At 39.7% G+C, this 16,514-nt stretch overlaps 1 protein-coding gene across 1 annotated transcript in view; it reads right to left on the bottom strand.

The window, feature by feature from the left end:
• Positions 1 to 16,514, bottom strand: part of pdlim4 (PDZ and LIM domain 4) — a 44,568-nt gene that overhangs the window by 26,665 nt on the left and 1,389 nt on the right. The window contains exon 2 of the mRNA XM_053331398.1: positions 7,908 to 8,059. Coding sequence (XP_053187373.1) covers positions 7,908 to 8,059 — 152 coding nt within the window. The remainder of the gene's footprint in view (positions 1 to 7,907; positions 8,060 to 16,514) is intronic.

The raw sequence follows: 16,514 nt of genomic DNA, 5'->3' as shown, positions 1-16,514 counted from the left end.
TTTCTGCAACACAGTCTTTGAAACTCCATTGATGTTGCATTTATAACAACCACAAAAAAGAGACTTTGGGAAAGCTGAGAGCAATGAAGAGATGAAGGGATAAAGGAGGCGAAGGCAGTGATGCTGGTAATGGAGGGGTGTGTGTGTGAGTTGGTTCCTTTGGCGTTTTTTTTCCGCCTTTGTCCCAGCTGGAGTCCTGTGTTCCTTTGGTCCCATGCAGCCTCGTGCATAATTCCTCAGCTGTGAGTCACAGGTCATGGAGTCAAACCGAGACAGCAGGGGCAAATCTCCACCAGAGCAGTTTGAATCTGTGTCTTTTCCCTGCCAGTTTTCTCTGATTCCCTCTGAATCCTTTGCCCTGTGATTTGCTTTGATTTCACTATCTGGATCATGATCAGATTTGTATTTCTTCCCTCAGCAAGGGGTCGGACATGCATTCATTACACATCACTGAAAGCCCTGATCCTAGGCTTAACCATCACTATTGCACTGTTTAATCTTAACTCATACCTTAACCCAAAACCAATCCAAAGTAAGACCTTGATCCACATAGACTGCTATTCTACCAAACCTCTGGCCTGAAAGTGTGACAATCACCTAATTCCATTATCTGAAGAAGACTTTGACATGTGGTTAAAAGCTCAGAAAAAGGTAGTAAGTGAACTATTTAACATATACTTTACTTAAAGTGGATAGCATGCATATTTCCAGGTCTATATTTCTATTCTGGGGAATACTGGAATATCTTTGTATGATTTAAAGTTCAATAAACTCCTTAAGCAACATAAACAAACCGTAGTAGTGAGATTTGGTTTCCTTCTTTCTCATTCTTTCCTCTAAATGGAAACTTTGAAACATGTTTGTCCCCGAATCCAATCTGAATTATTAGAGTGGACAATATGAACAACCCATGGAACAACCTTAGGAACAAAGGCTACTGAACAGACGGTCATTTGAGGGCATGTGCAAACATCCTGACATCACGAAGAAGAAGAAGTAGTGGTGACATTGAAAAGTTTTCAGTGCCAGCTGGGCTTTTGACTTAAAGGGGAACATTTTTACATATGTTCACCTCAAGTTTTGAACCTTTGATCATGTTTAACATAGACATCTGACAGCATAGCAGTATAAAAATAAATCACTGCTTTTCTTTCCTCCAAGGTTTCCAGTCAACGTTTGGTAGAAGAACAAACTAGAGGTACAGAAATACAAGATGGCACACATACATTTCTAATTTACTCCTTACACTGATGTCATTCATTCCTTTTTCTTAAAGGCTTGGTTCACAAAATTCACAAAAAAGAACTTTTTTCTTCTAAACACATGGTTAATGTTTTGGTGTTCTGTACTGAAGTTTGGAGTGTTTCAGATCTAATGCTGCAACCCTGATAAAATGGATGCACATGCATTTCAATATGTGATACTCTATTGCTTCAGTAGAAAGTAGTTACAGTACATTGAACATTGCGACCCTTAAAGCTATAAACCACCTGTAGTACAAACTTCCTTCAAGACCTAATCCTAAATTTTCTTTTCTACAGTAAGTATAATTGAAGGGCAGCAGGGTGTCCTTACTTCACAAGATACACCAGAAACAAGACAAACACTCAGTATAACACACAGAGCCCAGGCATTATGACTCATTTCTCAGCACATTTAACTTGCCACCCCAGCAGGACTCTTTCCGAACAGCCTGACACACATCTCAACCACCATCTGCCTCTCAGGCCTCTGCAACCACATGGCTTTCTACAATAAGTTCTGGCAGAAGAAAGAAAAACTACAGGGAGTTTGAAGTAGTGTGGAAGAGATGAAGGAGCGAAAGAAGAGGAGACGATATGAAAATAAGTAGAACAAAGAGTGAATGAGTGGAGTGGAGGGATTTAGGTTTGGAGAGAGGGGGGAAGGCAGACATGGAGGCCAGGGACAAGGGAGGTAAGGGATGAGAAAGATTGGAGGCATCTCAAGAGCTGAAGGAGAGCAGAGAAGTTTTCCTCCACAGCTGGTTCATGTATTCACAGACTCTGTTTAGGCCTGAGGATATACAGCTCAAGCGAAGCAGACATGACACACTGCAATATGGGCTCTGTGCGTGTCTGTCCAGGTTCTGTGACATCACAGTAAATTTGGAAAATATGCATGGAAGAAGTGGCAGCCATTTTTCCTCCCCAGCGAGACGACACTGCTCCGTTTCATCACCCATGCCAGTGACTAACAGCAAATATAGCAAGGGTGTTTCACCTCAAAGTGGAGTGTTGACAGGCCTGCATCAGTAGAGGCCTGATGGAAAATGGAAAGCTGTGGTCAAGTTTTGACCTCAGTCTACTTCTCTTACCTTCTTTCCTCTTTAATTTTCTCTTTTGCTTACACATTTTTATCTGACACTGTAACAGGGATGGTAGTCTCAGTGTCAGATATCCAGGTTGTAATGCAGTTACAAGATGCATTTTGATTAAAAGTATGATATAAAACTCTAGGTCTTGAGGCAACTAAAAGATTTTGGAAAATGTAAGAAATCACTGTCTGGAGTCCAAGTAGGCAAGACAAAGCCGTTAATCACAGCAAAAAAAAAATCTGGAAAGCATATTATGACATGTAAAAATATGAGCTCTGAATGATCCATTAATGACAGTGTTCCACGCAAACAACTGCAGCTGCCGACCTGATTTTCACGAAGCCTCTTTATTTCATATTCAGATTTCATGAGCTTCCCAGGACACCTAAACAGAAACCCTCGCCAATACAGAACACTCTTAAAAATGCTCCATAATAGGAATTATGAAAATGGGGGTTGTGAAAGTAATAAATGCAGAGACATTACAAAAAACATTCCTGCCTTACATGAGACCTCAAGCTCAGATGCATCCAGCATACTGTAATTTTGGCTCACAGTGGACGTGTAGACTCATATATTTGTCCATCTGCAGCAACACAAAATTACAGGTCTACTGTTTCTCTTTGCCTCTGACTGTAGTAGGAGTAGTTTATGGTGTAGTGGTTTAATGAGGACTAGGGACTGTTGTCATCTAAAATATTATTTTCTTGTGTGTCAGCATGAGCCCTTTGAGGCACTCCCATGTTTTTTAAAGACCCAGAATCAATGGTAGCAATTAAACATCCCTCAGTTATTCCTGTAGCCCACATCAGACTAGTATTTTCAATAAGTTGAATATCCCATATTTTACATTTCCTTCAGTAAATAACACAAGTGCTCATCTGTTACACATGAACATGACATCCTCCATTGTCTGGATAAGTAATAACAGGGCTTGGACCTTGGTCACCAACCAGAAAATACATTGCCATGTGGCAGAAGATGAAGGCTGTACAACTGAACCACTGTTTTTTAATGGCTCATTGAATTTCTGAGTAGCTTTTCCAGATTTTGAATATTCTAAAAACCCTCAGCCCAACATTTGCTTTTCTATTGTGCCTTTCCCATTTATCCATTTTACTATCAAACATTTCTGTTTTATTTAGGTGGTTAAATCAGCAGCAGCCACTGTGGCCAAAACAGTGACCTCTTTGCTCTGTTGATCAACTTGGGCTCATGTTGTAAGCCCAATGATTCATTTTATTTGTCTGCGCAGTCACAGTAAACATTGCTTTTTAGTAACACATGACTTCCTGTGCAGCATTTGTCCTGAGAAAAATCAACCATACACAGGTGTTTTAGACACGAAATGCAATGGTTTAATCAACTATAGCTTGAGATGAAATGCTTCACCTATACACAGCATTGATTTATATTTGACTTGGAGAATGTGGGAAGAATTATGTCCCTTCATCTCCTTTCTCCAGAATAACCAGAGGGAATATTCAAAGATTCTTTCAAAACTTGTGGTGCTTAATGTCCTCTATGTGAGGGAAAGGAACTCAAAGTTGCTTCTCTGCGTTGTCTGTATAATTGAATTTCCAGCAATGCAAAAAGCAAAAAATGTTGGCTGTAAAATAGTATTCAAGGCAAAGAAAATGCCCATGTGGATTTCTCACTTAGTCTCTCTTTATTCACCACTCCTCTACTTGGCTTCAACCTCTCTCTGTCTCGGTCTCTCACTTTCTCTCTACCATTGTTATCTGTCTCCATTTCTCTTTTTCATGCTTCCCCATTCCTAACAGCCTTCCCCTATCTCTTTCAACACTTCTCATCATTTTTCTTTTTTTTTAAAGAATAATTCAAACCCTCCATTTTTAAAATGTTCTCTTTTTTAAAATCCCTGTAGCTCTATCATCCATCCCCTTCACCAGCAGTTCATTTCAGCTCAGTGCAATGGAGCCAAAGGTGCATGCCTATCTCTCAGGCATGCCTTACCCTCAGCACTGTTATGCAAACATGCCAGGCCCCCCCACAGCTAACCCTGAGTAGGCCCCTTTCCTGCAGTACAGAGCAGCACATTTTAACATTTTTCATAGTGAGGGTACTTATCATTTCAAATGCATAACGACATTTAACAGGCCACTTTAGAGCACTGGACACAGACTATTGAGTTAATTGTCTTGGGTAAAATTTAAACTGTTGGAGATTTTTAACATTAGAAACTATTAATGTCAAGGTTCTGATCCTGCGATAGCCATGATTGTGGGAGCTGTCCAGGGTACTCCATAATTGAATTCACCTCATTACTCATTGTCACAGTGTGCAGGATTTCATTATCAAGGTTACTGTAAAAAGCCCACCCACCCACTCAACTCTGACTGTTACACAACTGTGCTGTGAAGATAGATTAAACAAGCTTTTCCTTGAAGGCCAACAAAGATTACAGTAGCTATGAATACATGTTCGGCTTAGCAATGGGACTACATCATCGTTTCCTTACAGGCTTGCAGGCAAGTACACATGTGCATATCTTTGGATGTACCGATGAACAAAATCCCGTACCATCCTCCTTCTAGACTGCAAGTGACTTTATTTTCAATACTTAGGATGGCCAGTCCTAACACTCTTTCCTGTGCCATGGTGCTTCTCAGATATGTTGTAGTTAGTTTCAGTTTTGATCTTTCGGATGTTATTTTTAGGATGTTTGGCAGTGAATTCAGCAAGTTTTTGTTTTGTTGTGCTGTTTTTAGGTACCACTATTTTCGTTCCATTTTCAAAAGTGTTTCTGTTTTCAGGCTCTGGTGATGTCACTTGGTTGTGCTGATTTAAATTTGCTACACTGTGGACCAGCAAAGATTTTTTTCATCAATTTGTTTTATTTTTAAATTATTCTTATCATAATAAGTTGTTGACAGGCAGGGGTGGGGCCTGTTTGGACTGTGGGACCCCCCTGTCTAGCGGGAGCTGTGGGAATATTGTTTATGGCCCAGCTGACCTTTCCTCCTCTTGTCCAGCAGCAGGGCAGTTCATACTGTAATTAATCAACTAATATACTCAGGAAAGGTCAAATACCAGCTCTGCCAGGTTATTATGTGACCCTGCATCAAGTTGCTATCTTGTTACTTGGAATGGGATATTAAGGAGGATTGATGAACAGCATCAGTGTCTGTTGAATTATTTCCAACTAAACAAGGAGGTTAAATGACGTCAGTTATTTCAGTCATGAAATCATTTTTAGCCTGTTTTATATTTTGCATATCTTTATTTATCTCACTGGCATTTTAAGGGAGACCTATAAAAAGTGTCTGAATTTAAATGGATTATAAAACATTGAGAATAAGATAAGGATACTATGTCATTTACCAAAAATGTAAAACCTCAACCACCCCACCACCCAAAGCCTTTTTTGCCAAGCGTTAGGACATTGGTTGATTCTGGTTGGTTTGGATGGTAAATGGATTCTGGCCACAATCCCAGGGTTTTCACCACATCACCAAATATTGCATGCCTGCTAAAACTGCAAGGACATCTTTCCCACCTGGATGTCACCATAAAAACAGCATCTTAAATTTGAACTTATCAATCTATAAAAGTCTGACAGAGCTTCTATGAAACAGCAAAACAGCAACAACAAATGTGAAGCAAAACAAATGCTGCAAGTCAATAACTCTAAAGTGCTCCTGTGAATTCCCTACTCCACTGTGTACAAATATTTTGACTACTTAAGGGGAAAATTAAGCTGACTTTGGGAACATTAGGGTGCAAGTAGTTAAGTGTGGGAGTGCCCTTTTTGTGCTCTATAGCAGCTATGGAGGAGTTCCCTTAGACTTTGCCCTGAATACTACTTCATGTATCTTTAAATAAATTTACTATCCCTATGTGGACAAACCACTTAACGCTCAGCCGCTCAGCATGACATATGGATGGATGGTTTCTACTACAGGCTTGGGGGGGGAAGAGGGGGATGTTGCATGCAAGAGTGCATACTATAAAACACAAATACAGTACAGAGAGAGAGAGAGAGAGAGAGAGAGAAAAAAGTGCTTCTCCATCTGAATTTAGAGTTCCTGCACGTGTGAATCTTTGCTTATCTGACGGGTCCAATTACTCCACAAGCAATTCTTGTTTCCACTGCATCTGCAAGTCAACTTTATATTCCTAACCATTATGGGAAAGAGCCTGTGTTGTTCGTTGCCCTAAAAGGAGAGGGCTGAAGCACCAGTTGGCAGTTGTCACTTGTAACTGTGGCTGAAACCACACACTGCTCTTCATCTGAGAGGACGGGATTCAGAGGTTGCCAGATTCACTCTGCACTTTCCAGTACTCTGGCAACCCTAAGTAACCATCTAATAGAAATGTGGGAAGCAACTGACATTTCAGTTTTTCCTTGGTTATCCCCCATATCCCTCCCTTTCTCTCTCTCTCTCACACTCTCTCTCTCTCTCTCTCTCTGTCATTAACCGTTTAGACGGATGATTTCCGTTCTGCTATGTTGACAGAAACGCGTCCTCCTTTTAAGGTCAAATTATCTATCGTCACATACCAGTTCTAAAAATGATGCACCAGAAGAGCGGAAGACAATTTTACACCTCATGAACTGGTAAAATGCACAATATTGACCTGTGATGTCTATTTCTAAAGGCCACTGTGTGACTCACAATATATACAAGCCTCATTGACTTTGACAGAGTGCTATAAGAGCAAAGAGTCGATCATTTAAACAGTTATAAAGCTGTCATCTGTCCATACGACTCCACTGTGCCAAGCTGAGTAGACCAACCAGAAATAGAAGCAATATGTGTTCATGGAATAGAGGCTCTACATGACCTTAAGTCATGAAAATAAAAAAACAGTTAAGATTTTCAACTCAATTCACTTAATGAGCATCAGAGCAAAAACCATAAGGAGCCTCTGCTGAGAGTCAAAGCACTGCTGACTGATTAGCAAGTGACTAATGTTCAACCTTTCCTGAAATCCAATTATTCCTAACGTCATGATTCCCATCAGTAATCCATTATGGAAAATAGTTTGTCACGAGAAAAGCACTCAACAAGTCACAAATCTGTAAGTAATTAAGTGATATTCTAAAGATGTAATTAACAAATAATCTAAAGGTAACCATATATCAAACAGTATGTGTAACATTTTTAGTATAAACATGTACATTTAACCCTTTGGGTGGGTGTGTGTTTATGTGTGTGTGTGTGTGTGTGTGTGTGTGTGTGTGTGTCCCTCCTTAATGTTGTTTCTGCTCTGGCATCCATGGTTCAGGTTAGGTGTTGTTAAGGCAACTAAAAGGAAGATTTGGATAACATAATGACAAGGAAACAACACTGTTGGTAGGAAATGGGATGCAAATCAAGGTCTTTGGTGTAAAAGTAAGACACTTTGTATGCCCAGTGATTTGCACCAACCTCCTCTATTAGTGGTTTTGTGGTGCTATACCAACAACAGGCCATTTCGCTACCAATAGACATTATTTGCATAACCACAAAAGCTTCCCTGTCAGTAAACATACTGTAGGTTGTTTAGTGGGTTTCACCAAATGAGGGAAGCTGTAGTTTTATCTGGTGATCTCATGTTCCCATACCTGATGATGCTGAGTGTGAGCTGCTGAATGCAGGTTTTGATCTTGTTCTGAGCCTCCATGTGGGTCATGTGCTCTGTGCTGTCATTGTTGATAGCCAGGATGGTGTCACCCGGACACAGGTCACCTTGAGCGGCCTTGCTGCCTGGTGTTACCTGAAGATAACGTTCACACGCACATACACAAACACACATCCAGGAAAAGAGAAGAAAGAGTCGTTATAAGTGGTGTCGAACTGTCAGCAAGGACAACAGACAGAAAGGAAAAAGAGTTTTACTGTGAGAGTGTCAACACTGAGGGCAAATTCAACAAAAGCAGCTCTCTTTTTGATTTATGTAATATTGCCTTAGGCAGCACTCTAGGTTTACACTTTCGAAAGCCAGCAGCAGTGACACTGGGAAGTGAAAGGCCACTGAGAGTTTTGGAGGTGGTGAAATATTTGGAAAGACCTGGAACATTTTTATGTGCCTGGCCTGTGGAAATTCAAATTAAAAAACAATCTGAAATTTTATGAGCATTCAGCAACTCTATCAGACTAAACTCTGACTTCAGCTGCAGTAAGCTGTAAGCTGTTTTTGACTTTGGATATGAACCTTGAACCTTAACAACTGTCACTGTGTAATGTTAGATTCATTTACAAGCATCTGCTCAATATATCCGTTTACATTTTTATTTTTTCTACTTGTCACTTTGACCGTTTTGATCTTATTGAGCATATGTCCACATCACTTAATAATTCTGGAGACTATTTTTCAGCTGATGGACAGTGAGCAGGTTCCAGAAACCGGCTGGCCTGTGGACATTTGAGCCACACTGGGAGGCAGACGGGTGAGGTATAGGCAGGAAAGCACGGGGAGGGCAAGTATCCCAGTGGGTATGTTTCACCTTCACAGACACACTAAATAACATATGATAACAATTTCCCATTATTGCTCATACACACACACTAATGTCACTGCTATTTCTAGGCTTGCCACATATTGGTCATACGGTTTTGGCAGAAATAAAAAAGAAGAAACTACCAATCAGATGCTCCATCATCAAACCAAGACATCTGCAGTAAAGCAGTCACTGTCATATGGCAGCAAGCTGTAGAGGAAAATGCTTTACTAGCAATGAAACGAAAACATTATGAAATGCAAACAATTCTCATCGTGTCTCTCATCTTTTTTGCGAACTCCATGTGCTGTCAAACCATGACATGTATGACTACTAGTTTGACTGTATTTTTCCAACCATTAAAAGCAGGCAGATTTTCTACAGCTGGATGCAATTGCACACTGTTTTTGGAGGAATTCTGAGCAATGATCTGTGACTTTTGTATATTGTTTAAATTATATTGTTTGTTGTCGGGGTGGAGCAATCCAGTACAGATTCACAGAACTCCTCTTTTCTTGTACTGTAAAGATTATTTTCTCTCAATGAAATCAATGACCAATTGGAGCAAGACATTTAAAAAGTCTGAAGTAAATTTGTAGTTTTATGTCTTACCATCATAAATGGATCACATTCATTTTTGAGGGCCGCAAATCTGAACTCACACATTACTTGACTAGATACGTGTCTCAGTAAACTGAATTTGAATTGCAAGAACTGAAAGTGGAAGTAGAGAGAGTCGAATTTTCAGTGAGGATCAAAAATAGTTTCAGAGCAACTGAAATTATTTTCATAATATTACATTCAGTTTCAGGTTTATTGGAAGTCAGTTCCAAACTAATAAACTCAATCTCAAATTATGCTATTCAAATACACACACACACACACACACACACACACACACACACACACACACACACACACACACACACACACACACCTATACCCAAAAACATACAGAAGATTTAGGATGATTTTCCAGTTAATGATCCCCTTGTATGTCAAGTGTCGGCAATTAATCTCTGTCCTGACATCCAGGTTTTTAAGTGGATACCTCTCTATGAGCTCATTCATCTCCACACCAGAGCACTCACTGTTTTACCCTACAATGTCTTGTAATACCTATTATCTTGACAGCTGCACATTAAGAATGGTGGAACCTTGTGTTCACTAACACTTACAGATATTTGTAATCTAATCTGAGACAAATTCAGATATGATTGACTAACAGTAGGCCCAGTCTGGAGAGGGAGGGAGGAGGGAGAGGGAGAGAGAGAGAGAGAGAGAGAGAGAGAGAGAGAGAGAGAGAGAGAGAGAGAGAGAGAGAGAGAGAGAGAGAGAGAGAGAGAGAGAGAGAGAGAGAGAGAGAGAGAGAGAGAGAGAGAGAGAGAAGCTGCTTATGTAAGACAACCAAACTCACTAACTAGGAAGAACATTTTAAGAGCAAAGGAACACATGTTCACGCTCCATGAAGCACTAATAGCTGAGTCGTGTGGTTCAGATGTGGAATTCCTAATTTACAACCTCTGACTGCCCCTCTGTCCCTGACTCAGTTCCGGTAAACTGAGAGGTCAGAAGCTTTGTGGGAAGTGTGTGTTTGTTTGTGTGTAGTAGGAAAACCACTTAAACACATCAGCTGCAGTTGCAGAAATCTGATATAAACAACACAAATGACTAACTTGTTGAAGTTTGAGTCCTTTACGGAAGCAAAAGTATGAATACAGTTGTTTTTAATGGATGCACAACTTACTGTTGTTTGTGTCAGTGCATCTGCTGGCAATCACTAACTGGAGGTTGTCATTTACCCACTTCATTTAGCACGACCTCCCTGGTGAGAACACATTTTAAATGTTTGCGTATGTGTGTGTTGGGTTTGTGCCTGAGCTGTGTCATAGTGGACCAAGGTTCAGGCACCCCCAACACATACACACATACACAGAGTGAGTAATATCACCTCAGGGTCAAGCCATAAATACTGGTGAACCACACAAACACACACAAACACACACACACACTCACAAAGCGGTATGCCAAGTGCCACAATGGCATGACTGAGGTTGTCACAAGAGGACAAACATTCCCATCTGTAAAGGAAATGCAAGAAGGGTGTAGAGTTACGCGGTTTAGACATAATCATAATCTGCTATATTTATGCTGCAAATTTACAGTAAAGTGATGTAATGACTTAAATCTACTCAGCCTTGAAGACAAATGTAATTTTCTAATTAGTACTTTTACAAGTGGCTTTGTGGATAATACCAATGGTTTTTTTTACACTGAACGTTTTATTTTTGTATTCTTACTTACACGAAACCACCAGCTGTAACAAAAGCTAAGAGCGATCAACTTCTACTTGTTTCATTTGTTGGCAGAAGAAAGAATAAAATTATCTAACTTGAAAATGAGAAGTGACAGTCCTCTGAAAACAAACTGGGTGTGTGACTGCAGCTAATAAAAAAAGTTATCTTGGCTCAGATAAGTGGATGGAACCAAAAGCTGTTGTAAATGACGGAGAGTGGAACAGGCAGAAAAAGACAATAAATACCGCAAAAGAGTTTAACATTGCTAGAAATAGTGAGTTACTATCATATGGTGTGAATTCAATCGTATTTTCAACCAGTAAATCTACTTTTTGTTCCAGCGCGAGTTCATAGAACAACAACAAAGGGAATGTTTATTTTTATTGGAGGAAAATGGTTCAAATGGTATAACTCAGGTACATAATTGAGTCTGTTGTGTATCATACAATTATTATGGTGGTTAAAAGTGCTGATATGCTATGGTTTATTTAATTGATTCCACACGTAGAGAAGAAAGAGGAATCACACTTAATGTTCAAAGAAGAATCTCAATAAAAAAAACTTCAATCAAACTATTTAATCTGTATTCTGTTATATTAATCAGTGACTGAGAATGACAAACTGGCCTGTAATCTATGAAAGTAAATTAGTTTTAATTGCAATATGTTCACCTGTGGTTTGCAGGCATCAGATAGGCGGTGCATATTGATTGGCCAAGCAGCCATGATGTTCTGTTAATGACAGGATTTGGGGCGGCATTGATGCCACAAAAAGCAACTTCAATAGTTGTTGAGTAATCTAAACAGTTGCAGTTTTTCCATAACGATGACAGTTAATTGCTAACAGATAAAGTGGTTAAGAAAATGACAGCCTGATGTTACACAGAATCATCATGTGGCACGCGGAGGCCTGATGAGTGTGTGCTGGAGTGTGGTCACACTGCGGGCACAGGTCACGACACGCCAAAGGAAGTGAATGTTTGTGTAAGCATATGAATGCACTATGTATGAAAAAGCTAGAGCACTTTTACTCAAGTATGACATCAGCCCTGAGGTACAGTACTCTGTCATGTCATCAGTGTTTTTGTCCAGTCTTCTGTTTTATCTAAGTCGAGAGAAAAACCAAGAATGCTTTTCTTAGCTACTGAAGAGTTGACCTTTTGAGGTTTTTCTTTTCTCCAACATTGGTATATAAAAACACATATTTGATCCAAGCTGAGGATCCAATTCTCCCTCTCTTCCTTTCACCAGTAGAGTAATTCTTAGAATAGATTATTTTAGTTGCAGAATAATCATTAATTTCATCATCTGAATGCACACACACACACACACACACACACACACAGACACACACACGAATACACACAAGCTGCAATGTGACCCATCACTGTATTCTCACTCATATATTGCCCATTATGAACTAATTGTTGTGGTGATTTGCAAGGCAAAAGTGAAACTGGACTAAATTTGGTTGAAAAGTGAGCAGTCATCTAAAAATCTTTCTATAAAGATCAAATTTAAGACATCCTATTATGTGTGAATTCTTCAGGGACACTCTGCTGGGTGGAAGCACTGAGTCGCATGTCTCAGCAACTGAGAGAATAGTTCCTGGCAATGTGTCAAACGCCTTTGTTTGCTTTGTTGGACCTGCGATAGGAACCATGGTTATGACCTTGGTGACACTTTGTAAAAGCTATTACATAGCTTGGGGTGTGAGTGATTATCACACTGAAACAAAGGGACTAAATCTGCCAAGAGTAACAAGCAGAGCTGCAGATGATGATCAAATATGTGGGATTAAAGTTTAATGAGAACATAAGGAAACCGGAAACTGGAGCAACACTTGAACATAATTATATTGTGTATGTCTAGCATGACCATGACATCACCAATAAGTATGTGGAAATTCCTGTAAATCTGATTTGTAATCCAGTTGTGATAAATCTGTCGGGTTTTTGCAACATCTTGGGTTCAACTTTGCCAGAAGACTTGTTTAATGCCTTTCTCAGTATGTGATGCTTCAGTGTGATGCACATGATCATAAGAGGTGTTTTTTGATAGGTGGCAGGGTTAGGTTAGGAACTTCACATTTTCAAGTTCAAGCAAGTTTTTCTGACTTTTTAGTGTTAAAACATCAGAAATCTCACTGTCATCTTCACAGCAACACTCACATATTTTCACATTAACACCCAACACAGTGAGTCACTTTCATATATCAGATAATCAGACGACCGGGAGAAACTCTTACAACAACTCAAGGACTCATATTGTTCTCCTGTCCTTCTGCTTCAGGAACTCCATGGCGTCACTGACAACAGGAAATTCTTTGAGAGTACCATCTGTTATCTGCTGCTCAGTTTGTTGTGGAGATGCAGTTCGTAGCATCTATAATTCTAGCCTGGAGAAAGGAGATGCCACAGAGCGGCCTGAGGCTGACAATTATAACCAGCAGTGTCAGAGAAACAACCCATGTGGCTTTGGGTCACATGTCCTGTCTCTGGTATGTGGCGGAGGGACGGACAGACGAACACCAAGAGATTAAAGGTTATAAAGGACATTCAGTCCATTGGATGTTTAACTGCTAATGTAATTTTAGTTATGTGTTTTTGATTTGTGCATTCATGACTGGCTTTCTCTTTCATTTTATCTCATTCCTTCCTTAAATTCTTGCATAACATTTGACCACACAGACAGAAAAGTAACCAGTTCCAGTTTATCTTGCTCTCGTAATGTTTCAGTCTGCCTGGTTTTGGCTCAGATGGGAACAAAATCAAGCCATTGAGACAATAGTGTGATAATGTAAGTCAATTCCTGATGAGCTAAAATTATCATTACAGGACTTTTAACCTACATGTTCTGCTGGGTTTATCAAGTATTTCCTTGCAGGCATTGACCTGAATTCATATACAATGTCAGAACTTGATATAAAAAATTTGTGATGTGGATTTACCCAAGATTGCTAGTGATTAGCCACAGATACATCAGTGTTGTCTATACTAAAGTACATCAGCCAAGTCCAAACATGTCCCATCTTTTATCTCACTAAAGCTTTTATGATAGATGATGAAGCAATATGTTGATAGACTGCAAACCACACAACAACAGTTTCAATGACTATTTAATCTTGTGATTAATTTCTCAAGCAATATTGCCAAAATGTCTTTGGTTCGAGGTTGTCAAATGTGAGTATTTGTGGGTTTTCTCTGTTTTACTGCATATAATAGCTTTGGGAAAATGGGGTGGACATTTTTCACTTCAAAAACAGCATAGAAAAACATTAGGGAGTGCTGTCCCTGCAAAACGAAACCCATAAAAGGCATCAAGAGTTGTCTGAAAGAAGACAGCATCTTGAATCAACAAGACAGACCACATAGGATGCACAACATAAAGGTGTCAGACGGTGAAGTTGGACACAGATTCTGCGTAGCACTCGGGTCTACACTCAGGTGTGAATTCCTGTCCAGGAGAAGACTAATGCTAGTTGGCAGGACCGGCAAGTGTCTTGCGTCACCTTCTGCCTGCACGTCGGTTTAATATCAATTTACCAAAGGGCTTATACCTCAGCTGCCATATTCAACGCATCCTCTCTAAATACCTCTGCAGTTGCATCAGCGATTTTATGATAGTTCTATTTCATTGCCACTCGTTCCGGCTCATGCACAAACAGACATTTAACAATCTAACACACCATGCACTTTAACAGGGCAAATATTTCAAGAGTCAAGTAGATGTGTCTTTAACTGACTCATGTCCTAATGGGCTGGCAGGGGACTAATGGGCTTATCCGGGAACATTATTACCTTAAGCAAAGAACCAGCTGCTGCCATCAGAACTTGTTTTCTGGTATTTATGGCTTTCACTCTTTCCAAGTGCAGGTGTTTCATGGCATTGTTTTTTATATATGCAGAAAGACATGAAAGAAGAGGGGATGGGATCTGTCAATCATGCAAAGTGGAGGAATGATTGCGTAAAATACTGTAAAGTTTAAAAACAACAGGGTTCGGTCTTGTCTTTAAACTTCTCTGGACTAAAATTAAAGGTTAGCAGACACTGCTACACTTTGGACTTTTCTGGCTTGTACAAGTTTACGTGAAACTAAATTGCCCCCCAAAGAGACATTTTGGACAAGACATAAACTATTCTTGTCTGAAACTCACGATCATAATCTCACTCTCCCTCCATGTATCTCTTTCTGTGTCTCCTTTCCACACATTGTAATTGCCGTCTTGGGCACTCACTCTACAGCAAGAATGAAGCAAGCATGTGATAAATAGCGAGTTAAAGAGATATTCCAGTATGTCTAAAGCGATGAATAACATCTTGCTTCAACCACAGAATGCAACCAGCTCCCATGAGGTGAGGCAAGAGGATTCCTTTCCCCACCATGTCTGTTTTTTAATCACGTCCTTGAAATTAATTTTAATTTATACTCTCAGTAAAACTACAACATTACACAGCAGGATAAAACAATTACTGAGTTCTGCCAATACAACATATTTGCTATTGTCAGTTTATGTTTTGGGGTATGTGACGTCAGTTGGACACTGAACTGCTCTGTAATGTCTGGTACAACACAAAAAAGGCTGCAGGATGCAGTATAATGCTGGGACTTGCTGCCAAAAGACTGTGTACTTATGCCTCTGATATCACATATTTTGCTAACTATGATTGCATCTCACCAGATGCTTCCTTCTCTAATTTTCAGGCAGCCAAGATGCTGTAATTAAACTCCCCTATTTATTCTAGCAACCAGTTATTCCATGTCAAGGATGGTTTTTATTGCCACCTTTGCTGTGTAATTCTCAGCACAGTCAGTGTAACCTGTAATTAATTCCAATGATGTCACCTTTACAGAGTTACACAATGTTCACAATGCAAAAAATAAATAACCTGCACATGTCATGATATTTACATTGGCAGTTATGCAAGTATGCAAAGTTTGAGCTGGCAAAATTTAGGAATTGTGAAATCAGTTATATTGGGGCCACAACCTGCCTGCTGTAGAAATCATTAAAGTAAGAAGAATGGTGTGCATCACAAAACCTGAGATCCTCTGAAGCAGCAGCATTTTCAGCAAGTCAGCATGAAAAAAAAAGTGCTGCAATAGGCTGCAGAGTAGATTTTCCCTTTTTTTCCAAATGAATTCTGGTCCTGGGCATGGTCTCTGATGGAAACTCTACTCCATGCACACACAGAGACAAACTGAACATGAACGCTCGATTCACCAGTGATGTCTGAGCCACCAAAAGAAGACACATTTGATTTCTGGAATTTTTTAAAGTTGCAAAATTCAACTATGTTTCACTGTGATTTGGAGACACAAAGGTGCCAAGTTAATACGTGAGTGAACCACAAACCTACAGATGTACTAATGTCAAGGCTCTTGACTCAACACACTATGAGTCAGAGTTTTCCCCATCATTGCATCACAACTC

This window comes from Scomber japonicus, chromosome 13 (assembly GCF_027409825.1).
Source record: "Scomber japonicus isolate fScoJap1 chromosome 13, fScoJap1.pri, whole genome shotgun sequence".
Taxonomy (NCBI): Eukaryota; Metazoa; Chordata; class Actinopteri; order Scombriformes; family Scombridae; genus Scomber; species Scomber japonicus.
The sequence above is the reverse complement of the archived record's forward strand: the minus strand, read 5'-3'. Positions and strand labels throughout refer to the sequence as shown.